The following is a 25,778-nucleotide window of genomic DNA, read 5'->3' on the forward strand; positions in this document are numbered from 1 at the left end:
GAATTTCAGTTAAGTGTGTTACTTGTGGATGCCAAGGGACGTTCGAAGTTCCTTCCTACTGTTAAAGATAGGGGCGGTAACCGTGGTTTGGTGTGACGTCTGATTCGTGTTTTGTTCAGAAAATCATATGTGTACCGTGGAAGCTTCAAGAAGCACCGAAGCGACCCGAACCCGCGGTCAGTATGTATGTACATAGGTTGACCGTTGAACGCCGGTTTGGCCAAGGTTTGGCCTGCAGCGACACCTCCATTGGGATGAACGGAAGGTTCTGTCTGGTTCCGTCAACTGCCAGACATCAGCAGAAAAGAGATCAAACGAGAAAAATGTACAATTAGCGGTTGTGTGACACGATAATTTCTTTATATGTAATGCGTGAGATGCATCCGTAGTGCGTTTGCGGCAAGGCTATAAAACCGTTTGCGGCCAGTGGAAACGTGGAAACTTTCGCACTGTCAATGACGTCATTGATTCAAGTCTGGGGAAAAGAACTTGATGAAGTGGAAATTACAGACCTTGATATCGACATGTTTTCTTTCGAATTATTCTTTTTCGAAGCGATTTTCTTGTGTTGCTTTTCGAAATTCGATTGGTTGGGCATATTTTGCGCAAGGTATGACTTGTATTAATAATTAGTTTTTATTCACCGTGGAGTGTGGATTTGTCTGGTAAAAGTTATTTATATACACTGTGGTAAAAATTACACTGACACTGTCGGTTCCATTGAGCAGTTCCAGACCCAGTTGCACTAGTATCTATGACCGTGAGTTGCACTTTTAAGTTAACACAACAAGGCCAAGCCGGTCCAAGGCAGCCATGAGCCATCTGCCATATGAACCCCCACAATAAACGTGACCTTGATTAGTTTCAACCTTGGCGCCAGCGGAGAAGGTGTAAGCCAGCGCTACCGTTACCCAACAATTTATGTTAATAATTGTAATTTCTGTTGAGTGTGAATATAAGAACCAAGAAGTCCTTTCCAAATCTGCAGGTTCCTGATACATGATTAATTTTTAGTGTATTTTCCATATATTAATAAATTGTCTACCTTTATTTATTTCAGGAACCATGCAGTAAATACCTCTGGAGGCACTGAAGTCCACTCTACCTGCTGTTTTTCATCTCATTGAAGCTACCTGCTACCCACAACCCAGTAAGTGTTTTGGTTCCTCTTGTTGCCACTCTTGTCCTCCATCCTCCCCAAATGGCAATCAAATCTTCCTCTAAGGTGGCGCCATATGCCTTTGACTATTCACGTGGCGAGGTATGGATGGGACACATCCTAAAACTGCTCTACCGCTTGGTGGGAATGTTCTCTGATCTGGTTTTTGGACTGGTCTACAATAATCGCACTGAGCCACTGCCACCAATCCGTGATCTGGTGCTGCTTGAGAGCACGGCCAGCCTTGCACTGAAGATCCGTCAGGGCCACCTGCGCAGTGAGGAGGTGGTGCGCTCGTTCATGGAGCGCATAGAACAGGTGAACCCAGTGCTCAACTGCGTCACTGAGCACCGGTTTGAGGCAGCGCTGGAGGAGGCACGTGCCGCCGATGCGCTGGTGGCCAGCGGCACCCGCTCTGAGGCCGACCTCGAGCGCGACACGCCCTTCCTGGGCGTGCCATTCACCGCCAAGGACTCGATCGCCATCGCCGGGATGCGGCACACGGTCGGGCTGTGGGCGCGCCGGGACGTGGTGGCCGACGAGGACGCCGAGGCGGTGCGGCTGCTGCGCCGCGCCGGCGCCATCCCGCTGGCGCACACCAACGTGCCCGAGCTGTGCATGTGGTGGGAGACCTCCAACCGCATCTATGGCCGCTCGTGCAACCCGTACGTGACGAGCCGCATCACGGGCGGCAGCAGCGGCGGCGAGGCGGCGCTGCTGGCCGCCGCCGGCAGCCCGTTCGGCCTCGGCTCCGACATCGGCGGCTCCATCCGCATGCCGTGCTTCTTCAACGGCATCTTCGGCCACAAACCGACGTCGAACGTGGTGTCGAACGTGGGTCAGCTGCCTCTGGCCACCGGCGAGCTGAACACGTTCCTGGTGACGGGCCCGATGTGCCGGCACGCCGGTGACCTGCTGCCGCTGTACCGGGTCATCGCCGCGCCGGCCGCCCACCAGCTGAGCCTGGACCGGCCGGCGCGCGCCGCCCACCTGCGCTACTTCCTGGCAGAGGACGACGGCGGCTTCCCGTTGGCCAGTCCCGTACACGGCGACATCCGCAGCGCGATGCGTCGCGCCGCCCGCCTGCTGGAGGCCGCCCACGGCGTGCGCGTGCGACCGCTCCGACTGCGGTCCATGTTCCACCAGCTGGAGATCTGGGCGCACAAGATGGCCGCCGTGACGGAGGCGCCGCCGTTCGCGGCCGAGCTGCGCGAGCGTCGCGGCGCCATCCGGCCTGGCTGGGAGCTGATCAAGTGGTGTCTGATGCTGTCGGAGCACACGCTGCCGGCCATCGTGCTGGCGCTGACCGAGCACGGCCTGTCGCCCGACTCGGAGCACGGCCGCCGCTGCCTGCGGCTCTGCGAGACGCTCAAACTCGAGCTGGAGACGGCGCTCGGCGAGGACGGCGTGCTGCTCTACCCGACCCACCCGACGCCGGCGCCCTACCACATCCAGCCGCTCTTCAAGGGCTTCAACTTCGCCTACACCTCCATCTTCAACGTGCTGGAGCTGCCTGTGACGCAGGTGCCGCTGGGCCTGGGCTCGTGGGGCGTGCCGGTCGGCCTGCAGGTGGTAGCCGGCCGCGGCCGCGACCATCTCAGCCTGGCAGTGGCCTCCGAGCTCGAGCGGCTGGCCGGCGGCTGGGTCAGCCCGTCAAAGATCGAGTGAGTACTGAGCGGTGACATCGATCAATAGCCCCTGTAGAGGGAGGATGACTCTTGAAATCTTAGGCAGTCATCAATACCAGCTTTACCAGTTTACCAGTATCTTATCACTTGGTACTCGGGATGATTCTGACCGCATTCGACCTTCATTAGCATATACCTATTAGCCAGTGCAGTCGATGAATTTTTGACAAATTGCTATTTCTAGACGTACATTCGGATCCATTACAGTCATTGAGGAGCTGACGATTGCAATGAGTCAGTGGGCTAGTGGAATGTAGGTTAATCGCTTGGTGTCCTTATTTTACCAGTTTCTGCCATTATCTCCAGTTGTTACCATGTGGTGGCATGACTCGCGACATGAGGATACATCTGTTGTGAATCGGCCGGCTGGTGCTGGAGCTGGGTCACGGTAGTCGGTAGAAAGTTGTTTAATCCTCACTCACCTGACCGCGTGCGTCACATGCATGCCGCGCGATCGCCGGACTGTTGATTAAATACGTGTTTGAGAATTTATGATTGTTAACACGTTTTAATCTGCAGTGGTGCTTTCAAAATGTCAGCGTCCTATAGCACTGCCATGACAGTTGATTGATAAATGCCTTGCTATTACAGCTTGTAGCATCTTTGTTGCGTAGTTGGACTGTTGGTGCAGTTGATTATGCCAGAATGCACAACTCATCAGGGCCTTGTGAGTACGGTTCACGATGTGATGCTGGTATCGGGTCTTATGTAACCGGTGTGTGGTGTGGCGTCTTGTCCAGGAATTTGTACTTGTAGCGTTAGGTAAGGGTCAGGATTGTACGTTATCAGCGTGCAATGCGATTCGTGCTCATACGGGCTTAAGGTGCTTTATCGGGACGGTATAGTGTCGTTGGTACGATGTGGATAGGTGTATGGGTGCTGGAATTAACTGGAGTTTCTGGAGAGCTGGGTGCATTTCACGTCAGTGGGCATGTTGTGATCCTATGTCGTAGAGCCGAGCAACAACGCTGGTTTTGTATGGAGATTATTTTTGGTGTGTAGCTTTCGATGGATAGTTTTTCTGCGCTATGGTTCAGCTGTATGGTGCTTCCACATTATACGTAGTGTGCATCACCCCGTGCCTCTTGTCGGTCCGCGGAGGCGGCGGTGGATGGTGGATTGAAAGTTTTGTCTCGTGGTCACTACCGACTTGCGTCGTGTGCTAGACTTGAGCTCAACTCTGCTACCTTTACTACGCTAGGCACCAGATTGCAAACGGGCCTCAGCTAAATCATTGCCAGTTTTCAACTATGCTCTGCTATGGAACCGTTGTAATCCATCGCTGCATTACCTGAACTGAGTGTGCGTATCTACCATATATGCACCTCCACCGTGACCTGCCAGTCTGTTTTGATCTGCTAAATAACGCGCTGATTTATTTTGTTCAATAAATGGAGCCAGAATGACGCTCTTTACAGATCGGCTCGGTAATAGCTTTTGCCTTTGGTTCACTGCTTTATAGAAGTCCTAACATTATCGAAATGAACTACGCCTGTGCCACACTGATATAGATCATACTTAGGTGCCAATTTCGGCTTGAGACATTGCGATATAAGTTGGCTGAATATTCTGGCACGTCGGCCGGCTGTAAGTACCACATTATTTTCGTGTCCCAGACTGCGGGGTCTGGGATTTCATCGCACGCGAATTGCCCTGCTATCAGGCTCCAAGTGGCTCTATCAAATAGCGGAACACGATAAACGAGAGAGCTATCGGTGCCATATATTTTATTCTATGAATAAGTTAGACTTATTGAGCTTATTGTAGGGGGCAAAGTGTAGACCTCTTGATGTCTCGCCTCGCTAGCAGAATGAACAAAGGTATTGAATGGAGAGCAAGGCCTCGTCTAACATGTTAACTGGGGGGGCCAAACCCCCGCAGTCATCGGCCTGGCCCCCCCAGTCAGGGCAAAAAGTCACTACTGGGGGGGCCGGCAATAGCCAAAAGGCAAACGAATTTTTAGTTCAAGGCGTCAGTGCACATAAAAGCAAATGTGTAAACGAAACATGGATGTAATGTGAGCACATTGGTACCTACCCGATTACTTAGGCCTGTTATCAATTGTTTATTTTGTTTACCTGACCTTAACCATTTTTGTCGCTCAGCAATATGTTACTTGTCGTCTTTTCAGGCGCCCAATTCCGTGTCTCGGATATTCTTTTTTATAAATTTAGTACGAATCTTTTGAATGGAAGGATTCACAAGGACAGAGCCCCCGCTAAGCAGAGCTTGTTGCGTTGGCCCTGCCCTCTATCCTCCGACCGCGCAATTCCTGATCTATGGTAGAATTTAGAGCCCAAAGTTTTACGTATGCACATGGCCGCGCACGGCCGGTCCCCTCACTGACTTCGACTGGTTACGGCCTGCTTCTAATTGTAATGAAGCAGGATCCCGTGGTGTTCGTACGTAGGCGCAGATTGGTGGTCTGTCTCACCGATAAGTGTGATTATTACTGTCTGGTGGGGCAATGTGAGGAGGCTTCAAACTAATATAAAAGCATGGGTCGGATGGCCTATTATTTTTTCTTTAGTTTCAAAAAAAAAATCATGGTGTCAGGGTGTTGTGTTGCCTCTTCACAGTGGCCTCGTGAGAGGCGGGCGGCCGAAAACGATCACCGGAACTGCCGGACATGTATTCTGGCCGCCGCACAACAAGATACCAAAAAACCACGCGACCAACGCCTACGCCGCCATTACCGGAAGTCCACCCCGGACTTAGTAGTGGGCCGATGCCGGTGACTAAACACGAGACGAGAGGGCGGTGAGCGTCCTTACAATCGTAGTGCCTATCAAATAAGAAACTAAGCACGACTACAACGCGTGGGCATGAAACGTCTACATTTTACAAATCACCTTGGCGCCGGTTCGGAATTTGCAATCAGCTGACACGACTTGGGTCTTCCCTAAAAATAACAAAGCAACCTCGCACAATTCTGGCGCAGCTGATACGAACACTGAACAGCGCAACTAAATTCACGACACAACACCACCCCTCTCTTTGAGGGAAAACACACCCTATGAAAACCCCCAGGCACAGGTACGGTGCTGAGCTAAACTGTACACGCGCAAACTCGCCTAACCTACGGCGAGAAACGCTTCCGCGGCCTACGCACCCTACGGCTGCGGCGCGGGGCCGCATGCTCGTCAGGGGCGGCACCGACTGGCGCCGCTGGGACAGGACTGGTACCCCTGGGCGGCTCGGGACACACATCATCGGTAGGAGCGGGGTCCACGGTCACAGGGGCTGGGTCAGTAGGCTCGGGCTCGCCCCCGACTGGGTAAAAGGTCACCGGCACCTCGCCATCAGCTTCCCCCGGGCGGCCCGGTACCAGGCGCCTGGCATGCACCCGCTCACCTGTGGCCAGCCTGTAGCTGACCGGACCGGTCCTGCGGCTCACCTGCACAGAGCGCTGCCCCTCGACCCGGCCCGTCCCGGGCTTCCGTACTCGCACCCAGTCGCCAGCTTCCCATCGCGGGGCGGCCGTGGCGGTGCGGTCATACCGGGCCCTGTAGGTCTCCTGGTACGACTGGTGATGCTGCCGGACAGCTCGATCCTCGGCAGCACGGCCGGACGGGGTCACATCGGACGGGGTCACATCGAGAATCGTCCGCGCCTCCCGCCCCCTCATCAAAACAAAGGGCGACACTCCGGTCGCCGGGTGGACCGTGACCCGGTACTCACCCAGGAACTTTCTGACAAACGTCGAGCGCGGCTCCCTCGCCAGGCGAGCCGACTGGATGGCTTCCTTAACCGTCCGGTTCAGCCGCTCGACCATGCCGTTGGTCTGCGGCGAATAGGGCGAACTAAACGTCTGTTTGACGCCCATGCGACCCAAAAACTCGGCGAGTCGGCCCGACCGGAACGCAGGGCCGTTATCTGACAGTAGCTCCAGCGGCACACCTTCGCGAGCGAACACTGTCTCCAGGAACTGGCAGATACTGTCTGCCGTCGCGTCCTGGCAGAGCGCGACCTCCGGCCACCGGCTGTACATATCGACGAGCACAATGCCGTAGCGCTCAGACGACGGACCTCTCATGGGACCGATCACGTCCACCATGAGGCGCTGCCACGGTCCATCTGGGAGTGGGATGGGCTGGAGGGGCGGCCTCTCCCTCCGCACGTGCCCATCGTGCTGAGAGCAGACCTCACAGCTCTTCAGCAGGTCACGCACCTGCCGGTCCAGGCGCGGCCACCAGAAACGCTCACGAAGCCGCTGTTTTGTGCGGACCACCCCCTGGTGGCCCGCGTGCGCGTTAGTCAGAACGCGCTCGCGCAGCGCCGCTGGCACCACCAGCCGGTCACCGCGGAGCAGCAGCTGGCCGTGTACGGACAGCTCGTCCCGTACCTGAAAGAAACCAGCTGCTCGGGGGTCAACGTCCCTCTGGCGGGGCCACTGCCCGGACACGTACCCACGGACGACGCTGAGACACTCGTCGGCCGCCGAGGCGTCACTGAGCTCCTCCTCAGAGATGGCTGCGGCCACCGTCAGAGCTGCAATCTGGAGATCGTCATCATCCGGCCACCAGGTCTCGGCTACCGGCAGCCGTGACAGGCCGTCGGCCACGGTGTTCCGCTCCGAGCGGACGTACTCAACGTCGAAAGAAAACTCGAGCAGGCGGGCCTCCCACCGCGCGACACGCCGCCCGACGCGCGTGGAACCCTTGGGACCGAAAATGGTACACAGAGCCTGATGATCCGTGCGCAGAGTGAATTTCCGCCCCCAGAGATAGTGGCGAAACTTCTCACAGGCCCACACCACGGCCAGCGCCTCCTTCTCCACAGTGGAGTAGTTACGCTCGGCCGGAGAGAACGACTTAGACGCGTACACGATGACCCTGGGCGACCCCGAGGCGTCGATCTGCGTCACACACGCGCCTGCTCCGACGTCGCTGGCGTCGGTCGTCAGCACCGTGGCGAGCGCGGGGTCGAACATACCCAGCGCCGGTGACTGACGGATGGCGTCCTTGACGCGCTGGACGGCGCTGGACAGCGCCGGCGACCACTCGAACTTGTCAGCGCGCAGCGCAGCTCGCAGCGGCTCGACCAGGTCCGAGTACCGCGGCATGAAACGGGCGTGGTAGCCCGTGGCTCCCAGGAAGGCGCGGAGGCCCTTCTCGTCCTGTGGCTCTGGAGCCTCCAGCAGCGGACTGATCCGCCCTGGGTCGATCTGCACACCGGCCGCTGAGATCCTGTAACCGAGGAAATCAATGTCACGGCAGCCGGTGGCACTCTTGGACCAGTTCACTTTCACACGGTGGTCCTCCAACCGCCGCAGCACCTGCTTCAGGCGAGCGTCATGCTCCGCCTGGGACGGTGCGTGGATGATGATGTCGTCGAGGTACACCTCCACCCCGGGGATGCCCTCCAGCATCGACGTCATCACCCTCTGAAAACAAGGGCCGGCACTCGCCAGACCAAAGTTTACACGGCGGAACCGGTACAAACCCTTGTGGCTGACAAACGTGGTCAGGTTCTGGCTGTCGGGATGCAGCTCCAGCTGGTGGTACGCGTCCTTCAGGTCCAGCCTGGAGAACATCAGCGAACCACGGAGCCGATCGAGAACGTCCTCAATCCTCGGGAGAGGATGACCATCCGTGATGACCGCCTGGTTCACCCTCCTCATGTCAACGCAGAGGCGGATGGCACCGTCCCGTTTCCTGCCAACGACCAGCGGTGAGATCCAGGGAGACGCGCTCACCTTCTCAATCACACCCTGGGCCTCCAGCTCATCAATCCGGGCACTCACTGCGTCCAGCACAGCCAAAGGCAGGCGGCGCAGTGGCTGGCGCACTGGTGGTACCCCTGGGTCAACTGTCACTCGGTGCTGGTACCCCAGGATAGCGGGTTGGGCCCCCGGAGAGGCTGGTAGCTCGTCAGGTGGGCTGGTGGGTTGGGCAGGCTCAGGAGAGGACACACAGGTGGGGTTGGTGGACACACTGCACACACGGTTGCCCACAATACAAACATCAAACACTTCCATCAGGTCAAGGCCCATCAGAGCGCGTCCTGACGGCACAACATACACTTTGACCAACTCGGTTTTCCCCCGGCATGACACATGAACACTTTTCACCCCCAGCACATTTAGCACGCTCCCCCCGTAGGCACAAAGGCTCTCCTCGGCTGCCCCGAGATCACCCTGCACAGAGTCCCTCGGCAGGATGGAAACTGGAGACCCTGAGTCCACAGTGAAAGTTACCTTGAGCCCCTCTACCTCAGCATCAAGGGTCAGCGGCACGGCACTAGCCCCAACAGCTAGCACCTGGACACTAGAAACCACACTAGCACCGCAGTGCTGGGCAAAGTGGTTGGTCTTACCGCACTTGGAGCACTTCCTACCGAACGCTGGGCAGCTGCGGTCACCTCTGCGATGTCCAGGGCGCCCGCAGCCCCAGCACTCAGGGCCTGCTGTCTGCTGCTGTGGTTGCTGCCGTCTCGGCTGCTGCTGCCTCCCCTGCGGAAGCTGCTGCCGTCCTTCCTGCTGCTGGGCTGGGACCGGGCCGGAGCGTCGGCGTCTGGACCCCCCTCGCTGAAACTTCTGTGGCTGCAGGGCCTGGACAGGCACAGGCACGGCTGGTCCCTCGATCACCTTTGCTTCTCGTTCAGCAGACTCCAGGGTGTCGGCCAGAGTCAGGGTCTTCTCCAGAGTCAGACCTGACCCTTCCATGAGAAGCCGCTGCCTCAGCTTAGAGCTCACGGTTTTCTCAATCACCTGGTCCCTGATAAACTCGTCCATCTGGGCACCGTACTCACACGTGCTGGCCAACTGGCGCAGCACGGAGACCCACTGGCTGGTGGTCTCACCTGGTTGCTGCCCCCGGCTGCGAAAGCGGTAGCGCTCAACACAAACATTCTGTTTGGGAGCGAAATGGGCCTCGAGGCGGCGCAGGCACCATTGGAAGTCGTCCTCGCTTTCCAGCTTCTCCATGGGTGGCAGATTCTCAAACACCCGCTGCCCCTCCGTCCCTAGACAAGTCAGGAGGACAGCTTGGCGACGTGCGGGAGGGAAAGCGTCACCTCCGACCGCACACAAAAAGTTCTCAAACATCCTGACCCACCGAGGCCAGGGAATCGCCGGCTCAGCTCCAGCGGTGGGCAAAAACGGCGCGGGAGCCGCCGCGAAATCCATGGTGAAAAATCACTGTTCGAAGTCCTCAGTCGCCACTTTGTTGTGTTGCCTCTTCACAGTGGCCTCGTGAGAGGCGGGCGGCCGAAAACGATCACCGGAACTGCCGGACATGTATTCTGGCCGCCGCACAACAAGATACCAAAAAACCACGCGACCAACGCCTACGCCGCCATTACCGGAAGTCCACCCCGGACTTAGTAGTGGGCCGATGCCGGTGACTAAACACGAGACGAGAGGGCGGTGAGCGTCCTTACAATCGTAGTGCCTATCAAATAAGAAACTAAGCACGACTACAACGCGTGGGCATGAAACGTCTACATTTTACAAATCACCTTGGCGCCGGTTCGGAATTTGCAATCAGCTGACACCAAGGCCCTATATACCAGGTAGGGTCGTCCGGCGATTCTACCTTTTCGTGACGTCAGTCCGTGACGTCATTTGGAGTCAAGTCTCGAAGCCCCGTTCAATCCCCATGTAAATGAGCGATTTTCGAAGCACTGTAGAATGAAGTCTGCACAAGATATATCAAACCTAAGTATCTTATCTGAAAGAGCAGACAATTTTCTGAAAGCTATCTATTACGTGTTTTTCGCTAAATCTTTTGCTTTTTTCACAAAAGCGTAAAATGTCCCCCCATGTCTCCGCAGCCTCCCTGCCGCCGGCCGCCGCGCGGTCGCGGTAGTGTAGTGGTTAGCGTGCCCGCGCAGTATTCCAAAGGTCCCGAGTTCGAATCTATGCGGTGCGGAACTTTAATTGCAATTCCAAGCTGAATATACGCACATCCATAATAAATTATTATTCGTATAGCTAAACTGTCACCAATCTATCCATATAAATTGACTTCACCCAAAATATCGGCAAGATTCTATTAAAATATAAATTCAAATATGGCGGCTTGGACTGCCGCGTGCGTTAGGCTCCGCCCATAGCTCCGCCCACATGCGTGACGTCATTCGTGTTAGTGGACACACGCGGAGATAGGGGACGACATGGGCCTGGCTGACACGACTTGGGTCTTCCCTAAAAATAACAAAGCAACCTCGCACAATTCTGGCGCAGCTGATACGAACACTGAACAGCGCAACTAAATTCACGACACAACACAGGGCTGTGATGAAAAATAAGTGGTCTAAATCCGGTGAGAAAACAGGATTTGGGGGTACCCTAGGTTTGGCTCCTTCAGGCTCTGGCCCCCCCCCCCCCAGTGAAAATTCCTTAGACGAGGCCCTGATGGAGAGGGTAAGTGAAACTTGAAAGGCAAGATATGGGCTGTGACCATTTGCTTATCGCATCGCTGTTGAAAACGATCGATTCACGACTACGTTTCGCGTGGGTGCAACTGTCCTAACGAGAGACATGTGACTGGGGCCCCGCTCCACCGTCGGCGTCTGGGATCCGATAACTGTCTCGGCGCGTCTCCTTCGCCCCAGTGAGCCGTGTGTATCAGTGTGACACCGCCCTGTCGCCAGGAGTCGCCGGTTGCCATGGAGACGGCCACGCTGCGCGGGGACGCCGAGCTGCGCCGTCTGCCGGCGCACGTGCGCCACACGTTGGGTCAGATGCTGGCCACCCGCGGCGCCTGGAGGACGCTGATGGGTCGGGTGCGCCGACCGGGCACCGACACGGCACTCTTCACCGCCGAACACGTCCAGTAAGACACCGGCTCACCGAAATACTCGCCACGCGCCTGTCGATGATGCCAGATAACGCAACCAGTGAGATATCACCAGGCTCGTCTGATCGGCGACGTGAACCAGTGCCTGACTCGCTTGATTATTGTCATAGTCTTGAAAGTTCATTGCTCACATTAATGTTTCATTTTCTATATCGTCTTAGCTGCAGGTGAACATTCGCTCCTATCTAGACCACGGCTCAGGCGAGAACTTCTCAGGCACGCCATGTCGCCGCATTACGCCGCTGTGTCCCGCCTCTCCCACAGGCTTGTGGAGGCCGAGAGCGCCCGCAGCGGCCGCAGCGAGACGGACCTGGTGCTGGACGAGTGGGGCACCTGGGGCAGTCGCGAGCAGCGGCCCACCGTCGACGACCTGGTGACCCTGCTGACCGAGCTCAGTCTGTACCGGGCCGCCGACTACATCAACATCAACGTGCTCGATGGTGCGTGTCTGTGGTGGGAAGATGGGACGGTGCTCTCGTGGGTATGGGAGGGATGGAATATGCCTCGGATGGGACCGGTTGGGTAGGTGACGCCACCGGTCGGTAACCGGTCGCCGACGGCGGCCAGGTCCGCCGGTCAGGTCAGGTCCCGCCGCCGCCAGCTGAGCGGACCGGCTACCGGTCTGACCAGGTTATCCGGTGGCGACATTATTCTGTTGGGATCCTGGAACCAACTGCTGTGTGGCTGTGTGTGGATGGTTAGCGAATAGTGATCCATTTCGCCAGACGAGGAGCTGCACTTCAGCTTATACTCTGCCTCGGTACTCGTAAAGTGACGTGCTCCCCGGCCTCCACCAACCACTGTATGTTTAGCTCACTATACCCCGCCCCCCCCCCCCCTCTGCAGTGGCGCCGATGGCGCGTCCGACGCACGGTCCGGGCGCCTCTGAGCCGCTGGATGACGCCGCCATCCAGCGGCTGCTGGCCGACCAGCTGCGCCGTGAGCCGGTCACCGCCGAGCCGCCGGCGCCGGACCGCAGCGACCGGCCGGGCCTGGTCACCCAGCTGGAGATGCAGCTCGAACAGGAGAGGCTGGACAGACAGCAGGAGCGGCAGCAGCAGCAGCAGGAGCCGGCGGCGGCGGCGGACCCGGGCCCCGAGCCGGCCGCCGACATCAGACACTTCAGCTACTGCTACCTAGAGAAGGTGAACTTTTCTACTGCAGCGGGCCGTGGTTTACTCACTCTTGTTCAGTAGTATCATAGTGATAGACATGGTAAGTCTTTTGAAATTCATGGGACAAGTGCAGAACTGTGAATGTATATAGGAGATAAAACGCTCATCTGAACTGTGAAACGGCACGACAGGGAATCTGAAAACTGGTCAAGCTTGTCACAGCCAATAACTTACCACACTATATATCGCATTTTATTTCACTCTTTTGACAACACTCCCCTCTTCTCCCCTACGCCGGCCTTATATTCTAACCCCTACTCGCATCCCCCGCAGATCACTAACGAGTTTGACGACGGCCCGGTGTCGGCGGGCGGCTGTCGGTTGGGCGCCGGCGCCTACGGCACCGTCTACCTGGGCACGTGTGAGACGGCCGAGCGGCTGGCCGTCAAACGGCTGCTCATGGACGCCGAACCCGTGCGCCGACAGTTCCGCACAGAGGTCGAGGTCATGTCGAGGTCAGTCGCCACTCGGCCGAGAGGGTGGCAGCGGCGATGATGGAAGTTATCGTAGATGGGTGGCTCATAAAATCGCCCGTCTTCTACGGCGTCTGATTGTCCGCTACGTTACGTAGCTCTTGGTTGTGAAAGGCTCTGCCGGTTCAGTTCCAGAGGCTCGAATCTGCAGGTTCCGCTAGTTTCCGTGTGACTTCCGTGATGTCTCAGACACTTCTCAGTACTCTGCTGGCTCCCCGTGTGAACCCCGTGCTGCCCTCAGTTTCAGACACGCGAACCTGCTGGAGCTGCTGGGGTTCTCGTGTGACGGCGCCCACAACTGCCTAGTGTTCAGCTACATGTCCAACGGCTCGCTGCAGGATCGGCTGGCCTGCAAGGTGAGACCAGACTGTCTGAACATGTTTGAATATCACTGTTTGAATATCATACCCTAATCTGTCTGTCTTCATTTACTTACACCGTGCATTGGGGATCATTATGACATAGCTTGTTACAATTAATTGATCAAACTGGATTAAGTGCCAACACTTTATTTGTGACATTTATTCTTTGAGAAAGGCGTTTTGAAATAATAAACCTAGATTCTTCTTCACACGACAACAACTTATCCATCCATGACCCTCCTCCACACGAAGGATAATATCCTGGTCCCCAATACGAGGCAACACCACTGTCGCCATGTATTGCTTATGCCACTCTTCTGTCGGAGCACCGGACCAACCCGCTGGCTGCGGCAGGACAGGACGGGACGGGCTGGGGGGCAATGCTTGTGGTTTGGCCTCTGACGGTAAACGGCCGGCCATTGGCCTTGTTTTACCACAATCAGAATGTCAAACGGTGGCCGGGCAGTGAGGTATCGAATGTCGATTCTGTCGCTCAACCGCGGGGTTAGTCAGGTGGACCTAGTTGGCATATGGCAACTTATGAAAACTGGTTGAATCTGACGTTTGTTTGCTGTTTGTGTTTAATGCAAATGCTACAAGTGTATTTGAACAAGTGCATGTGAACAACAAGCGACCTTCATTTTCTCATTTTGGACATTTTTTTTTTACTGCAAGACAATTACTATACCAGTTACAACGAAGCACCATCTGGCATCCAACCCAAATAATAGCTCCTGTCCATTCTTTTACCATGTGAAACAGTCTTCAGCCATCACTGCTTGTTCTGTCGTTGTATTAGCGCCCTCTGGAGCGTGCGTGCCGCTGTCCGTCGTTCCAGAGTAACAGCACACTCCTACCAGCCTCCACCGCCTAGTCTCACAGCGCTGTCCTCCGTTCCAGGGTAACAGCACTCCCTCGCCGCGATCACCGCGATTTTACCCCACTGTCCTCTGTTTCAGGGTAACAGCACGCCGCTGCCGTGGGCCCGCCGGCTGGAGGTGGCCGTGGGCACGGCGCGCGGCGTGGTCCACCTTCACACCAGTCGGGAACGACCGCTCATCCACCGAGATATAAAATCGGCCAACATCCTGCTGGATGACAATTTCACCGCCAAGGTGGGTCACGAAGCTGCCGACAGGGCAGGTGAATTATGAGAGGGTATTGATGTCGAGGGTGACTGGAGGGGAGGCTTCTGAATCGTCACATCACTGCGTGGTGAGCTCGTTGCATGGGTGAGTGGTTGTGTATTCATTTATCAGAATAGGATGATAGTGGCAAAGCCAGTTCCAGTAGAGGCAGGTGAAATTGCCCTCACAATCAAACAGTTCTTTGTAGGGAACATTTTTCCGACACTCCGTCTGTATCTCGCCACCAAACATTCACTTTTTTTCTTCACCTGAAATGTATTTTTTCACCTCGATGAACGCTCCTCACCAGCCCCTCCCCTGGGCCGCTGTCAGGTGGGCGACTTTGGTCTGGCGCGCGAGGTGAACGGCGGCCGCAGCACCTCCACCCTGCTGACCAGCACCGTGCTCGGCACGTCCGCCTACATGCCGCCAGAGGCCTTCAGGGGCGACGTCTCCGTCAAGCTGGACACCTTCAGCTTCGGCATCGTGAGTATCGAATGTGACAGGTGTCATAGATGGAAGCTGGCAGACGCACGCAGGGAATTTATGACATCAGCTGTGAACGAGCATCATGCAAGGATCTGCTCGAGGACACAGGCCTGTTATCCATTGGATGAAAGCCTGAGCTGATATATATATAGCCTCTGTTTTAACCCGCGCCCTGATGGGGGGCATTTTGGCCCCCCCATGTGGTTTTTCTTAAATAGCGAGAAAACGGCGGCGCGCAGCGCCGCCAAACTTTAGGTACCTTCCTGGGCATCAATTTGACACCTTCATACAAAATTTCAAGTCACAGGTCACCTTGGGTCAGGAGTTATTGAGGTCAAAGTGAGGTCATGTTCGAGTAAAAATGAGCAAAAAACATGACATCTTGAAACGCTCACCAAATCTACAGTTAACAAGCAATTTTAAAGTTCTTTTTTGTGGTTGTGTAGATAAAAGACAGCGCTACAAAACTGCTATCTCGGATTTTCGATATTTTGTGATTTTCACCAAAAACAATGATTTTTTTAAGAAAAAAAAACTCAAAAAAATTCAAAAAAATTCGAATTTCGAAAAAATGGAATATATGTGATAGTCCCTGCGCTCTTCGATATACATACCAAATTTGAGATCGATACCTCCTTTTTTGGCCAAGTTATAGCGAAAAAAACTGTTCAAAATTGATGACGTCAAATTTTTGAACTCAATTTTTAGCAATTCTAGACCACGTAGCGCAAACAAAGACCACCATTGAACTCTCCGTGACGAGCTGCATCGAATCGATACCAGTTTTATGCAAAAATATCAACTTTGAAATTTGACCTAATTTGACCTGACCTTGACCTGACCTTGACCTGACCTTAACCAAAACATAATTTCAACTGACCCCAAGGGCTGCCTGTCCTACATAATCGCATTTGGCATATAAAATGGACCATAAAGCATGCATCACATGATATTTTTAATTTGTGACCCTCAGTGACCTGACCTCTGTGACCTGACCTGGTATCAGTGACCTAGAATAGCAAAATATGTGTTTGACGAACATTTCCCCATCGATCATTTTCAATGAAATGCATTTTACTCGATTTTACTACGCATTTCTTGAAATGCCTGTAAACGGTGAAAATTCGACCTTTGACCTGACCTGTGACGTCATCGGTTAGACCGAGGTCAATGAAATTATATCACAAGGTAGTTCCCCGTTGGGGCTATCCAACGCCGTTTGCCGCTTGTCGCTATGTTGCGTGGTCCTCGAGATCTTGGGGGGGGGGGGGGGCAAAATGCCCCCCCCCCATCAGACCGCGTTGCTCGGCAGACCCCATCAGGGCGCGGGTTTACTGTGAATTCTTATGGCCAACGGAAGCGAACTCCAGTATCCGATGTGCGTTACATTTGTCTTTTATCATCATTTATCTGGTAATTGTTTTTGAAAAAGGAGCATTCAGACTGAACAAACGATACACTGAAATCTGTGACATAAACTGGCCAGGCAGCTATTGGTGCAGCACTGTCCGCCCCACCTGACTCACCCAGCGAGCCCAATATGCCATTGTGCCATTGCAGTCAGTGTATGATACAAAAGGTTATATGATACAAAAGGTTGGAGGCAGCAGCTGGCTGCCCACACAGGCTGCCCCTCGCCCGTCAGTCTATTCCGCCCACCGCCCGCCGGTCACGTGACACGACTCCTCCCCCGCCCACTGCCCGTCGCCGGTCACTGCGCGGAGTCACGTGATGTAACCCCTCTGCCCACCCACTGCCCATCGCCGGTCACTGCGCGCAGTCACATGATGTCCTCTCCGCCCACCCCCATTCCCCTACCTTGCGGCAACCCTGTGGCACGGAACCCGACAGACGAGATGTATGTGCTGTCATTGTCAAATTATTTAATCCGTGAGTAATGTTAATATCGAGGCAATCCCAACAATTGTTTTCTGAAACTTAGGATAGGTATATGCGCTTTTATGTGTAAGTTTGCTTTTTTAGCGTTTTGTCAATTTTCATTCGAAATAGGGACATCATCCACGACGAGAGCTAATTAAGGGTTGGTCATACTAGGCACTTCTATTAAAAACTGCAACGCACCTCTCATTGCGTACTGTGGTTGCTGTCATTTTCTGATATGCACTTTGACCTTCATTTGCACTTTGTGACCCCACAGTGAATGCGTAAGGCTGCTAAATGTGACGTCAGTGTGGTAAGGTGACGTCTGACGTCAATGTTACTGTTCGCACGTGGGCTATACTACCTTTTAATGCAATTAATTCTATTTTCAGTTAGTTGGCTATCTCTTGATGATTTCACGTTCATAATACACTTAACATCCATGCGTCAACCTGCTTTGATTGTCTAGTTATGTATTGGTAGCTTATGCATCGCAATCGCGTCATCCTCGCTGCATCTTCAGGCTTTTTGTTTTATTGACTACTACAGAGTCTCCTCGGCTTATGTTCTCAAATGCGACTCATAGATCCCAACACTGACCATGGACTATGTAGCCGATCCTTCGATTACCTAACAATGACCAGTCAGTCTTCTCTTAACGGCATAAACCTGATAACAGCAAAAACTAAAACACGTGTGAAACGGTCGCCATGGAAATGGCCCTGAAGGCCGTGTGAAACGGTCATCGCTGATGACATTTACCTACAGTTTTTGTTTTGTTCATGGTTTATCGTTTTCAAAGAGAGTGTAGTGTTTAAGTGTTTCTGTTGATGGTAAATTATAGGGTCTGTTCCAGTCGCACTTCCTAATACCTCTAAACTCCTCCAAGATTGCTTCCCTGTTCCAGTGGCAGCTCTAACCCCTACAAAGCCTAGAAGGGCCCTGCTCCAACCTCCTCTATCTTGCTCTTGGAGGAGTTTAGAGGTGTTAGGAAGTGCGACTGGAACAGGGCCATTGTCGTCATGTCGCTGCTTTGATTGCAGTTACGTACTGCGGCTGGCTGGTGCTTGTTCTACATGTCGAGTGTAGTGAACACCGTCTGTCAACCTTGCGGCTGTGAAACGATTTAGCGACGTGAAGAGATTAAAAAAAAAAAAAAAAAACGTGAGGCACCTAACCAATGCCCAGAGTTAAAATACCTGCTCGGATGCAGGGTGAGCGCTCCAATTCGCCGTTTGTTCGAACATATGTGCAAAAGCTGTTCGCTCAACACCCCAGTCAAGCTGCTGCACGGGGCTGCGGCCGTGTGCGGTCGGCGCTGTCGGCCGGCCGGCCCGGCCCACCCCGAAAGGTCACCTGTCGAACGGTGACACGGCGGCGGCGCACCGGATCCGGGAGGGGCGACCTTTGAACGCGCCGCCGCCGCCGCCGCCGCCGCTGACCTCGCGCGCGACAGCTGACTGTCACGTGACAGGAGGCCAGGTCACGTGACTGAAGGTCAGCCGCCCACGCGCGTGGCCACTCTGACCAGCGGGCCTGCCGGAAACCGAGAGCGGCGACGGCCACGTGGGTGTAACCATTCGATGCTGACTTACCTCTGATATAAATGGGCTAAATTGGTTGAAAGAAACATCGGTTTTCGGAAACGTTTGTTGGGACTTGTTTATGTGCGCTTCCTATGGAAGGTGCTTGTCCCTCCTTGAGCTGGGCCCTAGAGCGGCTTGAACGGCAAAGTGTTATTGGATGTACCAAGCACAATGCTCATTAGACATCGATTCACCAATATTTTTGACGAGTGAATTGAGAGCTTGATCTAGGACTAAGTAGGATTTGGGCAAACTGGCCCTTGTCCTGTTTAGAAGTTCTTTACACTGACAATTTAAGCCTGGTTATGCTTACCCACACGGCCCCTCCCACTCTCACTGACTGACTGGCTGCAGCTGCCCCCACCAACTGCAGACAATCTCCGTCAAAACCCGCTTGTGCCGATCGTCGAGGCATCGAAGCCCTAACTCATTCAGGGATGGAAGTGATGGGTAAAAAGATTCTTCAAGTCCCCGAGTCAAGCTAACCAGTTCAGTCCGATGCACTTGCACCGTTGACCTGAGATCCTAATCGGCTCATGACTGACACGCCGTAACCGCTACCATGATGTTCAGTTTCTGTATCTCCGAAGGTCAGCTGTGTCGGGGGACGGCGAGTGACAGTCGGCTCGTCATGTGTTCAGTATACATACCGTTCCGGTACCGTGGGGGACGTCCGGGGGCGGATGAAATAGGGGGAGGGGGGGGGGCTGAGCATCGCAGTGTCAGTGTCAAGTGTGAGTAGCTCTTCTCGGGAGCCACGTGCGGACAATCCATATACATAGATGTCTTCTGCCATGAGTAAACAGCTTTTCAAATGCAAGGATATATGTGAATTAACTAATTTGTACGGTATTTGTACGGTTATTGAATCGTTTGAAGTGAAACTTCATAGTTTCTCCTGGAATTGAGCGTGGTTGATTTCTGACAATACTGCTCGATGTAACTCTAAAATATCTACGGGGAACTCTCAGCCGCAGGAAAATCGCTGATGAATTCTCAGTCATGGGAGGTCCAGCCGTGGCTGAAAGTAGACCTGTCGGGACTTTCGGTTGAGTAAACAGAGATGACTGTGCGTGTTGCTTGGATAAACAATTTAGGTAAACACCCTTCGGAGCTTGGAGGCTGGATAATTGCCTAATAATGTAGGGAACGTGGCTATCGGTAAGGTTTAACCCTCGCTCTGGCAGGGCATTTTTCATAACACGGCCTGGCAGCGGGGGGGGGGGGGGATTGATGCAACCCCCCCCCCCCCACTTGCGAATGGCTCCTATGGCACCTAGAAACACCAAATTTGGTAGTTAGGTGGGCCCCCTGTAGTTCTCACCCCTGTACAAATTTGGTTGCTCTAGGTCAATATTTAGGGGGGTTTTGGGGGGTAAACATTTCGCTAAAAACAGGTCAAAAGTTTTTCGTTTATTACTTTTGATCTAATTAAGATAAAGCAAAAAGAAAAGCACCAGTGAACTCAGCACGTCAAGGCGCGTCGAATGATATACCTACTTTTCTTAGTTGTATTTAAAAAGTTAAGCACATCTTAAGTACAACTTAAGTCTTAAGGAATGGTCGAAGTGCTTAATGTTGCACATCATTCACCTCGGCTCTTCAAGAGGAACAGAATTATACCATTTTGAAAGCTGTATCTTTATTATGTGACAAGTTATTTGCACAACCGTCATTTGACCTCATTTGACCTGACCGATGGATAAGTACACCAAATAAAGAAGCACCAAGTGACATGCTGTTAAGTACTGTGGTTTCCAAGCACAAAAGTGATAGAACGAAGCGGATATCTCCAGTATTTTCCGAATTGAGTATTTTCCCATAGGTTTAACATTACGACGCAATGACCTCTAACTGATCTCAGGTCAGTGACATAAAAAACCAACTATATGTTATACAACTCGGTGAACTTAGCACACCCTGCAAGTTTGAAGGAAATCCGTCCAAAACTGTGAGTTGGACAGGTGCATAAAGAAAATTGAAATTTAACCATAACCTTGTATCAGTTTTCTGACCTGGTGACCTGACCCAAGGTCACCCGGACCTGAAATTTTTCAGAACATATGCAAAAAGGCTGCCCCATAGGCTGTGTCAAATTTGGCGGCGCCGTTTTTACGCTATCTTTAAAAAACCTTAGGGAGGGGGGTTGCATCAACCCCCTGCCACTCGCCCGTATAGGGGGGGGGGGGAGGTCGAACGGACCCCCCTCCATGGTTTTTCGCGAATAACTCGCCTAAAAAGCGGCCGATCGCGACGAAACTTTCAGTACCCTCGCGTTAATCAATTTTACACCTACTCTGAAAATTTATGACCCTGACCCCAATGACCTTTGACCTGTGACCTACTTTTCGAGACCATGTTTGGCCGGAATCGCGATTCGGCGTATGTCGGCTCGCATTAGCCGCGCGTTTGCAGTCTTTTCGTGGTTTCAAGCGTTCAAACATGTGATATGATGTTGCCCCCATGCGTTAGGGTGGGTGTCAAGGTCACCTGAAGGTCAGGTCAGGTCATTGACCTTTGATGACCTCGGTTCACTTTTTCGAGTTTTACATGTTACTAGGCCAGTTTTTGCAGCTGAATTCGAATTTAGCAACCATTTGAACATTTACGAAGTAGTTTTGGTGCCTTCGTAACATGTTACGAAGCTGTCAGAGGCGGTTGATACCTACTAGGAATACCCGGCAGGACCCCTACTGGTTGACCTGACCTGACCTGACCCGACCTGGACTAAATGCATGAAGACATCATCTGTGATCAAAACTAACATGATATTCGTAATCAGCACCCCGAAAAACCCCGTAGTAGCCACACTTTACGACGTTCTAACAGGTCCCGATGTTCCCGACTTTTGGGTCATTGACCTGACCTGCAAGGTCAACCAATGACCTAGGACCTTGAAATTAGGTATCATCGGCTTCCTCTCGTCACGGGCAACACGCTCGTTTTTTCCGCGAAGCTTTGGCTTGATCAGGGGCGAAACGGCAAGGGGGGGTCCAACGGACCCCCCCCCCCCCTTATACGTTCGCGGCTGGAAAAACACAAATACGGGCGAGGGTTAAATCATGGAGGTATTCAAGACATAGCACTTTTTTTTAGTTTCAACCATTTAACCAGCTTCACTATTTTGAAATTAAAATTTATTTCCCTCGTCTCGAGACGATTTTTTACATTCACCTATTTACGCAAGTAACACAACACATACCTATGTATGTATATTTACACTTGCACATATATAATAAAGATCCTACATTGTGTCACACACATGCTGCTAATCGTTAGCTATTCTTATCCCCAAATGAAACACGATGAATTTCACCTGAGTGACCCTTGCCTTTCATCCGTGCCTCTCTCGTATCCGTTTCATTGCTCACTGATACCGACACTCTGTCACCAAACACTGTCCGTTTCTCATTGTTGACATTTTGGCCGTCGATTGACGGCCGGTTTTCGATGTAGCTGCAGTATGTGACAGCGCCGCCGATCTGTCATTGGGTCGTCCTCGACCTGTTGGTGCCACTGAACCCGACTCGCGGCGCCATGAAGGTTCTTGACATGTCTGACGGCTCTCATGCGTAAGTCTTCTGTCACGCATTATGACATGAGATCCTTCAACACATGCTAATGAAATCTCTTTGTTTAAAGTTTCATGCATTTGGTAGGACAAAATTCATACAATTTTTAACTGGTACATTGAATCTTAATGATGTGTGCACATACACACGCTCTTAACCCTCGCCGGCCGAGGGGGGGGGGGCGGGTGCCGCCCCCCCCATAGGGTTTTTTTCGCGATAGCTCCGAACACGCTGGCGATAGAGAGCTGAAACTTGGCATACCTGACCTTTGATCCAAGCCGCATCTTTTGACACCAACCGCATTTTTGGGTCAGGTCAGGTCACTGACCTATGACGTCATAAGTGAACCTCTGCACGGTCTTCAGATGTCGCAACTTCGCAACGCCCTCACTGCCAGAGGAGATGTCACAGGGAAATGAAACTTGCAGGATCTAGTATCCATTATGAGTCTCACAACTTGTATATCTCGGATTTTTCCTAAAGGTCATATGAGGTCAGGTCATTTTCGTGACCTCACCATTATAGGTAAGTCAATGGGGAAAAATGAAAACTGCTATTCTGGCGCCGGGAACGATCTCCAACTATCTCAAGCACACAGAATCGTGATTTGATGCACTCCTTGCAAGGTTAGATGCGTCACTTTTGCAATGTTGACCTTGCGTGACGTCATTTATGACGTCATCAAGGTCATATTAGTTTTTCGTCAATAACTCTTGATCAAATTGAGCTGGCGAGTCGAGAAAGCCACCAATGGACTCAGGAAGACCTGCCGAATCGAATGATATGCGACATGACCTCTTTCGACCAACTTCGTGACCTGGGGGTGCTGACCTGACCTTGACCTGAGGTCAACACCCAAAGTTGACCTGACCCGGACAAAAAGTATATCATTCGACGCGCCTGAGCGAGGCGAACACGATGCTGCCAAAATCGCGGCTCTGCGGCCGTTTTTTGCGAAGTTATTCACCAAAAACTGAACCGTACCCTGGGGCACTTGACCTGACCTCAGAGGTCACCGGTTGACCTATGACCTTAAAATCGGGTACCAATCTCTGCGTCTCGTAACGGCGCACACGCTCGTTTTTTCCGCGACGCGCTAGCTCCACCAGGGGCGAAACGGCGAGGGGGGGGGGTCGTACCCGCCCCCCCTCGGCCGGCGCGTATGTAGAAAACCAATAGGTCCGGCGAGGGTTAAATCAGCAAACGCTATGTGCTTTGTGTAAATTTCACCCATCTTGAGGTTTCTGAAATAAGTTATTTATTACATCTTACCGAAATAACCCTATATTAGGAACGAACTGAAAGCAGCGGCTTGCTCGGGCCCCAGCCAAGCTTCTGCGAGCCGGCCGTGTGTGTGTGGTGTAAGCTGAGAGTTTGTGTTCGGCAGGTTCTACTGGAGCTACTGACTGGACTACCGCCGTACGATGAGACCAGGGAGGGGTTCGACCTGGTGAGTACTGAGTAAGGGTGGGGGCCGACTGAACTGTCGGCTTATGGTTAGACCACGGCGCGGGAGGGGCGCGGCCCGATGAGTACACAGTTGGTAGGAGCTGGGCAGGAAGGGTTTGACTCGTGGCGATTGATCCAGGTGAAATTATCTGGGCTGGTGGTGCTGTAGTGTTTGAGGATGATAACTGCCGGGGTGTTTGGCGTATGTACCTAGGTCGACCAGTGAGAGTACGGACAGGCGAGGCCCCCTCATGACGTGACCCGTGCACCGGCGACTGACGGAGCGGCACCCCGTGTCGGCAGCTGTCGCACGTGGAGGATCACGTGGACGAGCAGAGCCTGCACGAGACGCTGGACAGCCGGGCCGGGCCGATCCCGCCGGGCCAGGCGGACGCCCTGTACCAGCTGGCCGTGCGCTGCACAGAGGAGAAGCGGCGCCGGCCCCTGATGGCCGCCGTCCTCCAGCAGCTGGAGCAGATCCAATAACGGAACGCCGCCGCTGGTGCAGATCCAGTAACGGAACACTGCCGCTGAAGCAGACTCGAACTCGAAGACAGAACACTGCGGCTCGAGCAAATCCAGTGAGAAAGGCTACGGTTGAAGCAGATCCAAAGGAATGCTAAAAGGGATCCATTGACTAGATTCATTAACCCGCGCACCGACGGGGGGCGGATATCCGCCCCCCCCCCCCTGAGGTTTTTCGCGAATAGCGGGAAAACCGCGGCGCGTAGCGCCGCGAAATTTGGTATGACTATTCCCTTATCAATTTTACACATGGTGTGCAAGTTTGAACCTCCTACCTTTCAAGGTCAGGTCACCAGGTCACTTTGAATGACCCAACCTCAAGTCACTTTTTTGCAACTTTGTCACCGTGCCAGAGCTACAGTAGATGTCGGAGGCCTTTGAAAGTCGCAGAATGTTATTAGGTCATTAGTAGCTACAATTTGTATATCTCGGAATTTTGATATCGGTGACCTAAGGTCAGGTCAATTTCGCGACCTCCCCATTATAAGTCAATGGGGGAAAAATCAACTCCCTGTTTTTACCACTAAAACGGGTCGGAATGGCCCCATATACCATACCTGACTTCATATACGATCAACCTTCACTACCTTGAGGTCTGTTTTGCTGTTGGGCAGCTGTGAGGTCATGTGACGTCATCAAAGGTCACCAAAGGTTTTTGGCCAATAACTCCGTACAGGAACAAGATACAGACGCGTGGATGGTCTCATTGTGTTCAGCTCGTCAAGACGCATCGAATGATATACATGATGACCTCGAGGTCACGTGACCTGAGGTCAACCTTTGACCTTGACCTTTCGAGGTCAACATATATATCATTCGATGCGGATTGACGAGAGGATCACGATGATGCCCTTAGTTTGTTCCTATCTTGACTAATTCGAAAGTTATTCGAGAAAAACTCTCTCCATATTTAGCGCCGCCATTTTGACTTTTTTGACCCCTGTGACGTCATCTTTGACCTGACCTGAAAATGACCTTTAAATGACCTTAATGACCTTAGTAAAAATTGTAGATCTTGACCGTGCGTATCCGATGCCGTTTACCGCTTGTCGCTATCTTGCTTCGTTCTCGAGATCTCAGGGGGGGGCGGTCATCCGCCCCCCCCCCCCGTCGGTACTAAGTTGGCGCAGACCCCCGTCGGTGCGCGGGTTAAGACTCGGTAGACCCAATGGAGGAGTGTTGCAAATGCAATTGCGGAAAGGCTGAAGCATGTCTTTCAACTGATGCTGAGCGGTAAAGGGTCCCAGGCCAAGAAGCATTTATATTCTGAGAAGGAACAGGCAGAAAATTACTGTGAAGCAGGAGGGAGAACAAATGGATTTCTGTCTTTGTCCAATAGTGATACACAAGCAGTCGTTTGTGTGGATTGTGATGTTATAATGTATGTGATTGGTTATAGGTGAATAAATGAACATCGATAGAAAACATACGCACATTCATTGCCAATTATTTAGGTGTACTCTATGTCAGAGTATATTGTTACGTATT

General features: G+C 53.1%; 2 protein-coding genes across 5 annotated transcripts; one reads left to right on the forward strand and one right to left on the reverse strand.

The window, feature by feature from the left end:
* Positions 1 to 62: 62 nt before the first annotated feature.
* Positions 63 to 24,446, forward strand: LOC122371136 (fatty-acid amide hydrolase 2-like). Of its 4 annotated transcripts, XM_043347256.1 has the most exons (11): positions 63 to 610; positions 1,061 to 1,150; positions 11,446 to 11,627; positions 11,916 to 12,091; positions 12,498 to 12,796; positions 13,100 to 13,281; positions 13,541 to 13,655; positions 14,621 to 14,776; positions 15,122 to 15,274; positions 23,704 to 23,766; positions 24,069 to 24,446. In XM_043347256.1, exons 3-11 carry the CDS (start codon positions 11,461 to 11,463, stop codon positions 24,249 to 24,251), a joined length of 1,494 nt encoding a protein of 497 aa, XP_043203191.1. In that variant the 5' UTR covers positions 63 to 610; positions 1,061 to 1,150; positions 11,446 to 11,460; the 3' UTR covers positions 24,252 to 24,446. The 4 variants fall into 4 exon arrangements, with proteins under 4 accessions (XP_043203191.1, XP_043203188.1, XP_043203189.1 ...); XM_043347253.1 differs by lacking the exons at positions 11,446 to 11,627; positions 11,916 to 12,091; positions 12,498 to 12,796; ... (4 more) ...; positions 23,704 to 23,766; positions 24,069 to 24,446 and having other exon boundaries at positions 1,061 to 4,250; XM_043347254.1 differs by lacking the exons at positions 63 to 610; positions 11,446 to 11,627; positions 11,916 to 12,091; ... (5 more) ...; positions 23,704 to 23,766; positions 24,069 to 24,446 and adding an exon at positions 728 to 760 and having other exon boundaries at positions 1,061 to 4,250.
* LOC122371140 (uncharacterized protein K02A2.6-like) lies at positions 5,961 to 9,775 on the reverse strand. The gene is made up of 3 exons (XM_043347270.1): positions 9,437 to 9,775; positions 6,245 to 8,629; positions 5,961 to 5,966 (listed from the first exon to the last, which is right to left on the reverse strand). Exons 1-3 carry the CDS (start codon positions 9,773 to 9,775, stop codon positions 5,961 to 5,963), a joined length of 2,730 nt encoding a protein of 909 aa, XP_043203205.1.
* Positions 24,447 to 25,778: the final 1,332 nt, after the last annotated feature.

This window comes from Amphibalanus amphitrite, unplaced genomic scaffold (assembly GCF_019059575.1).
Source record: "Amphibalanus amphitrite isolate SeventyFive unplaced genomic scaffold, NRLGWU_Aamphi_draft 001209F_arrow, whole genome shotgun sequence".
NCBI classification, from domain to species: domain Eukaryota; kingdom Metazoa; phylum Arthropoda; class Thecostraca; order Balanomorpha; family Balanidae; genus Amphibalanus; species Amphibalanus amphitrite.

What these genes read in the sequence shown, in the direction of transcription:
- LOC122371136 (XM_043347253.1), top strand. Translation starts at nt 1,202, where the DNA reads ATGGCAATCAAATCTTCCTCTAAGGTGGCGCCATATGCCTTTGACTAT.
- LOC122371140 (XM_043347270.1), bottom strand. Translation starts at nt 9,775, where the DNA reads ATGGAGAAGCTGGAAAGCGAGGACGACTTCCAATGGTGCCTGCGCCGC. An exon ending in CTGCTGAACGAGAAGCAAAG is followed by an intron (nt 8,630 to 9,436) that starts GTGATCGAGGGA and finishes CCAGTGCGCCAG; the next exon opens with CCACTGCGCCGCCTGCCTTT.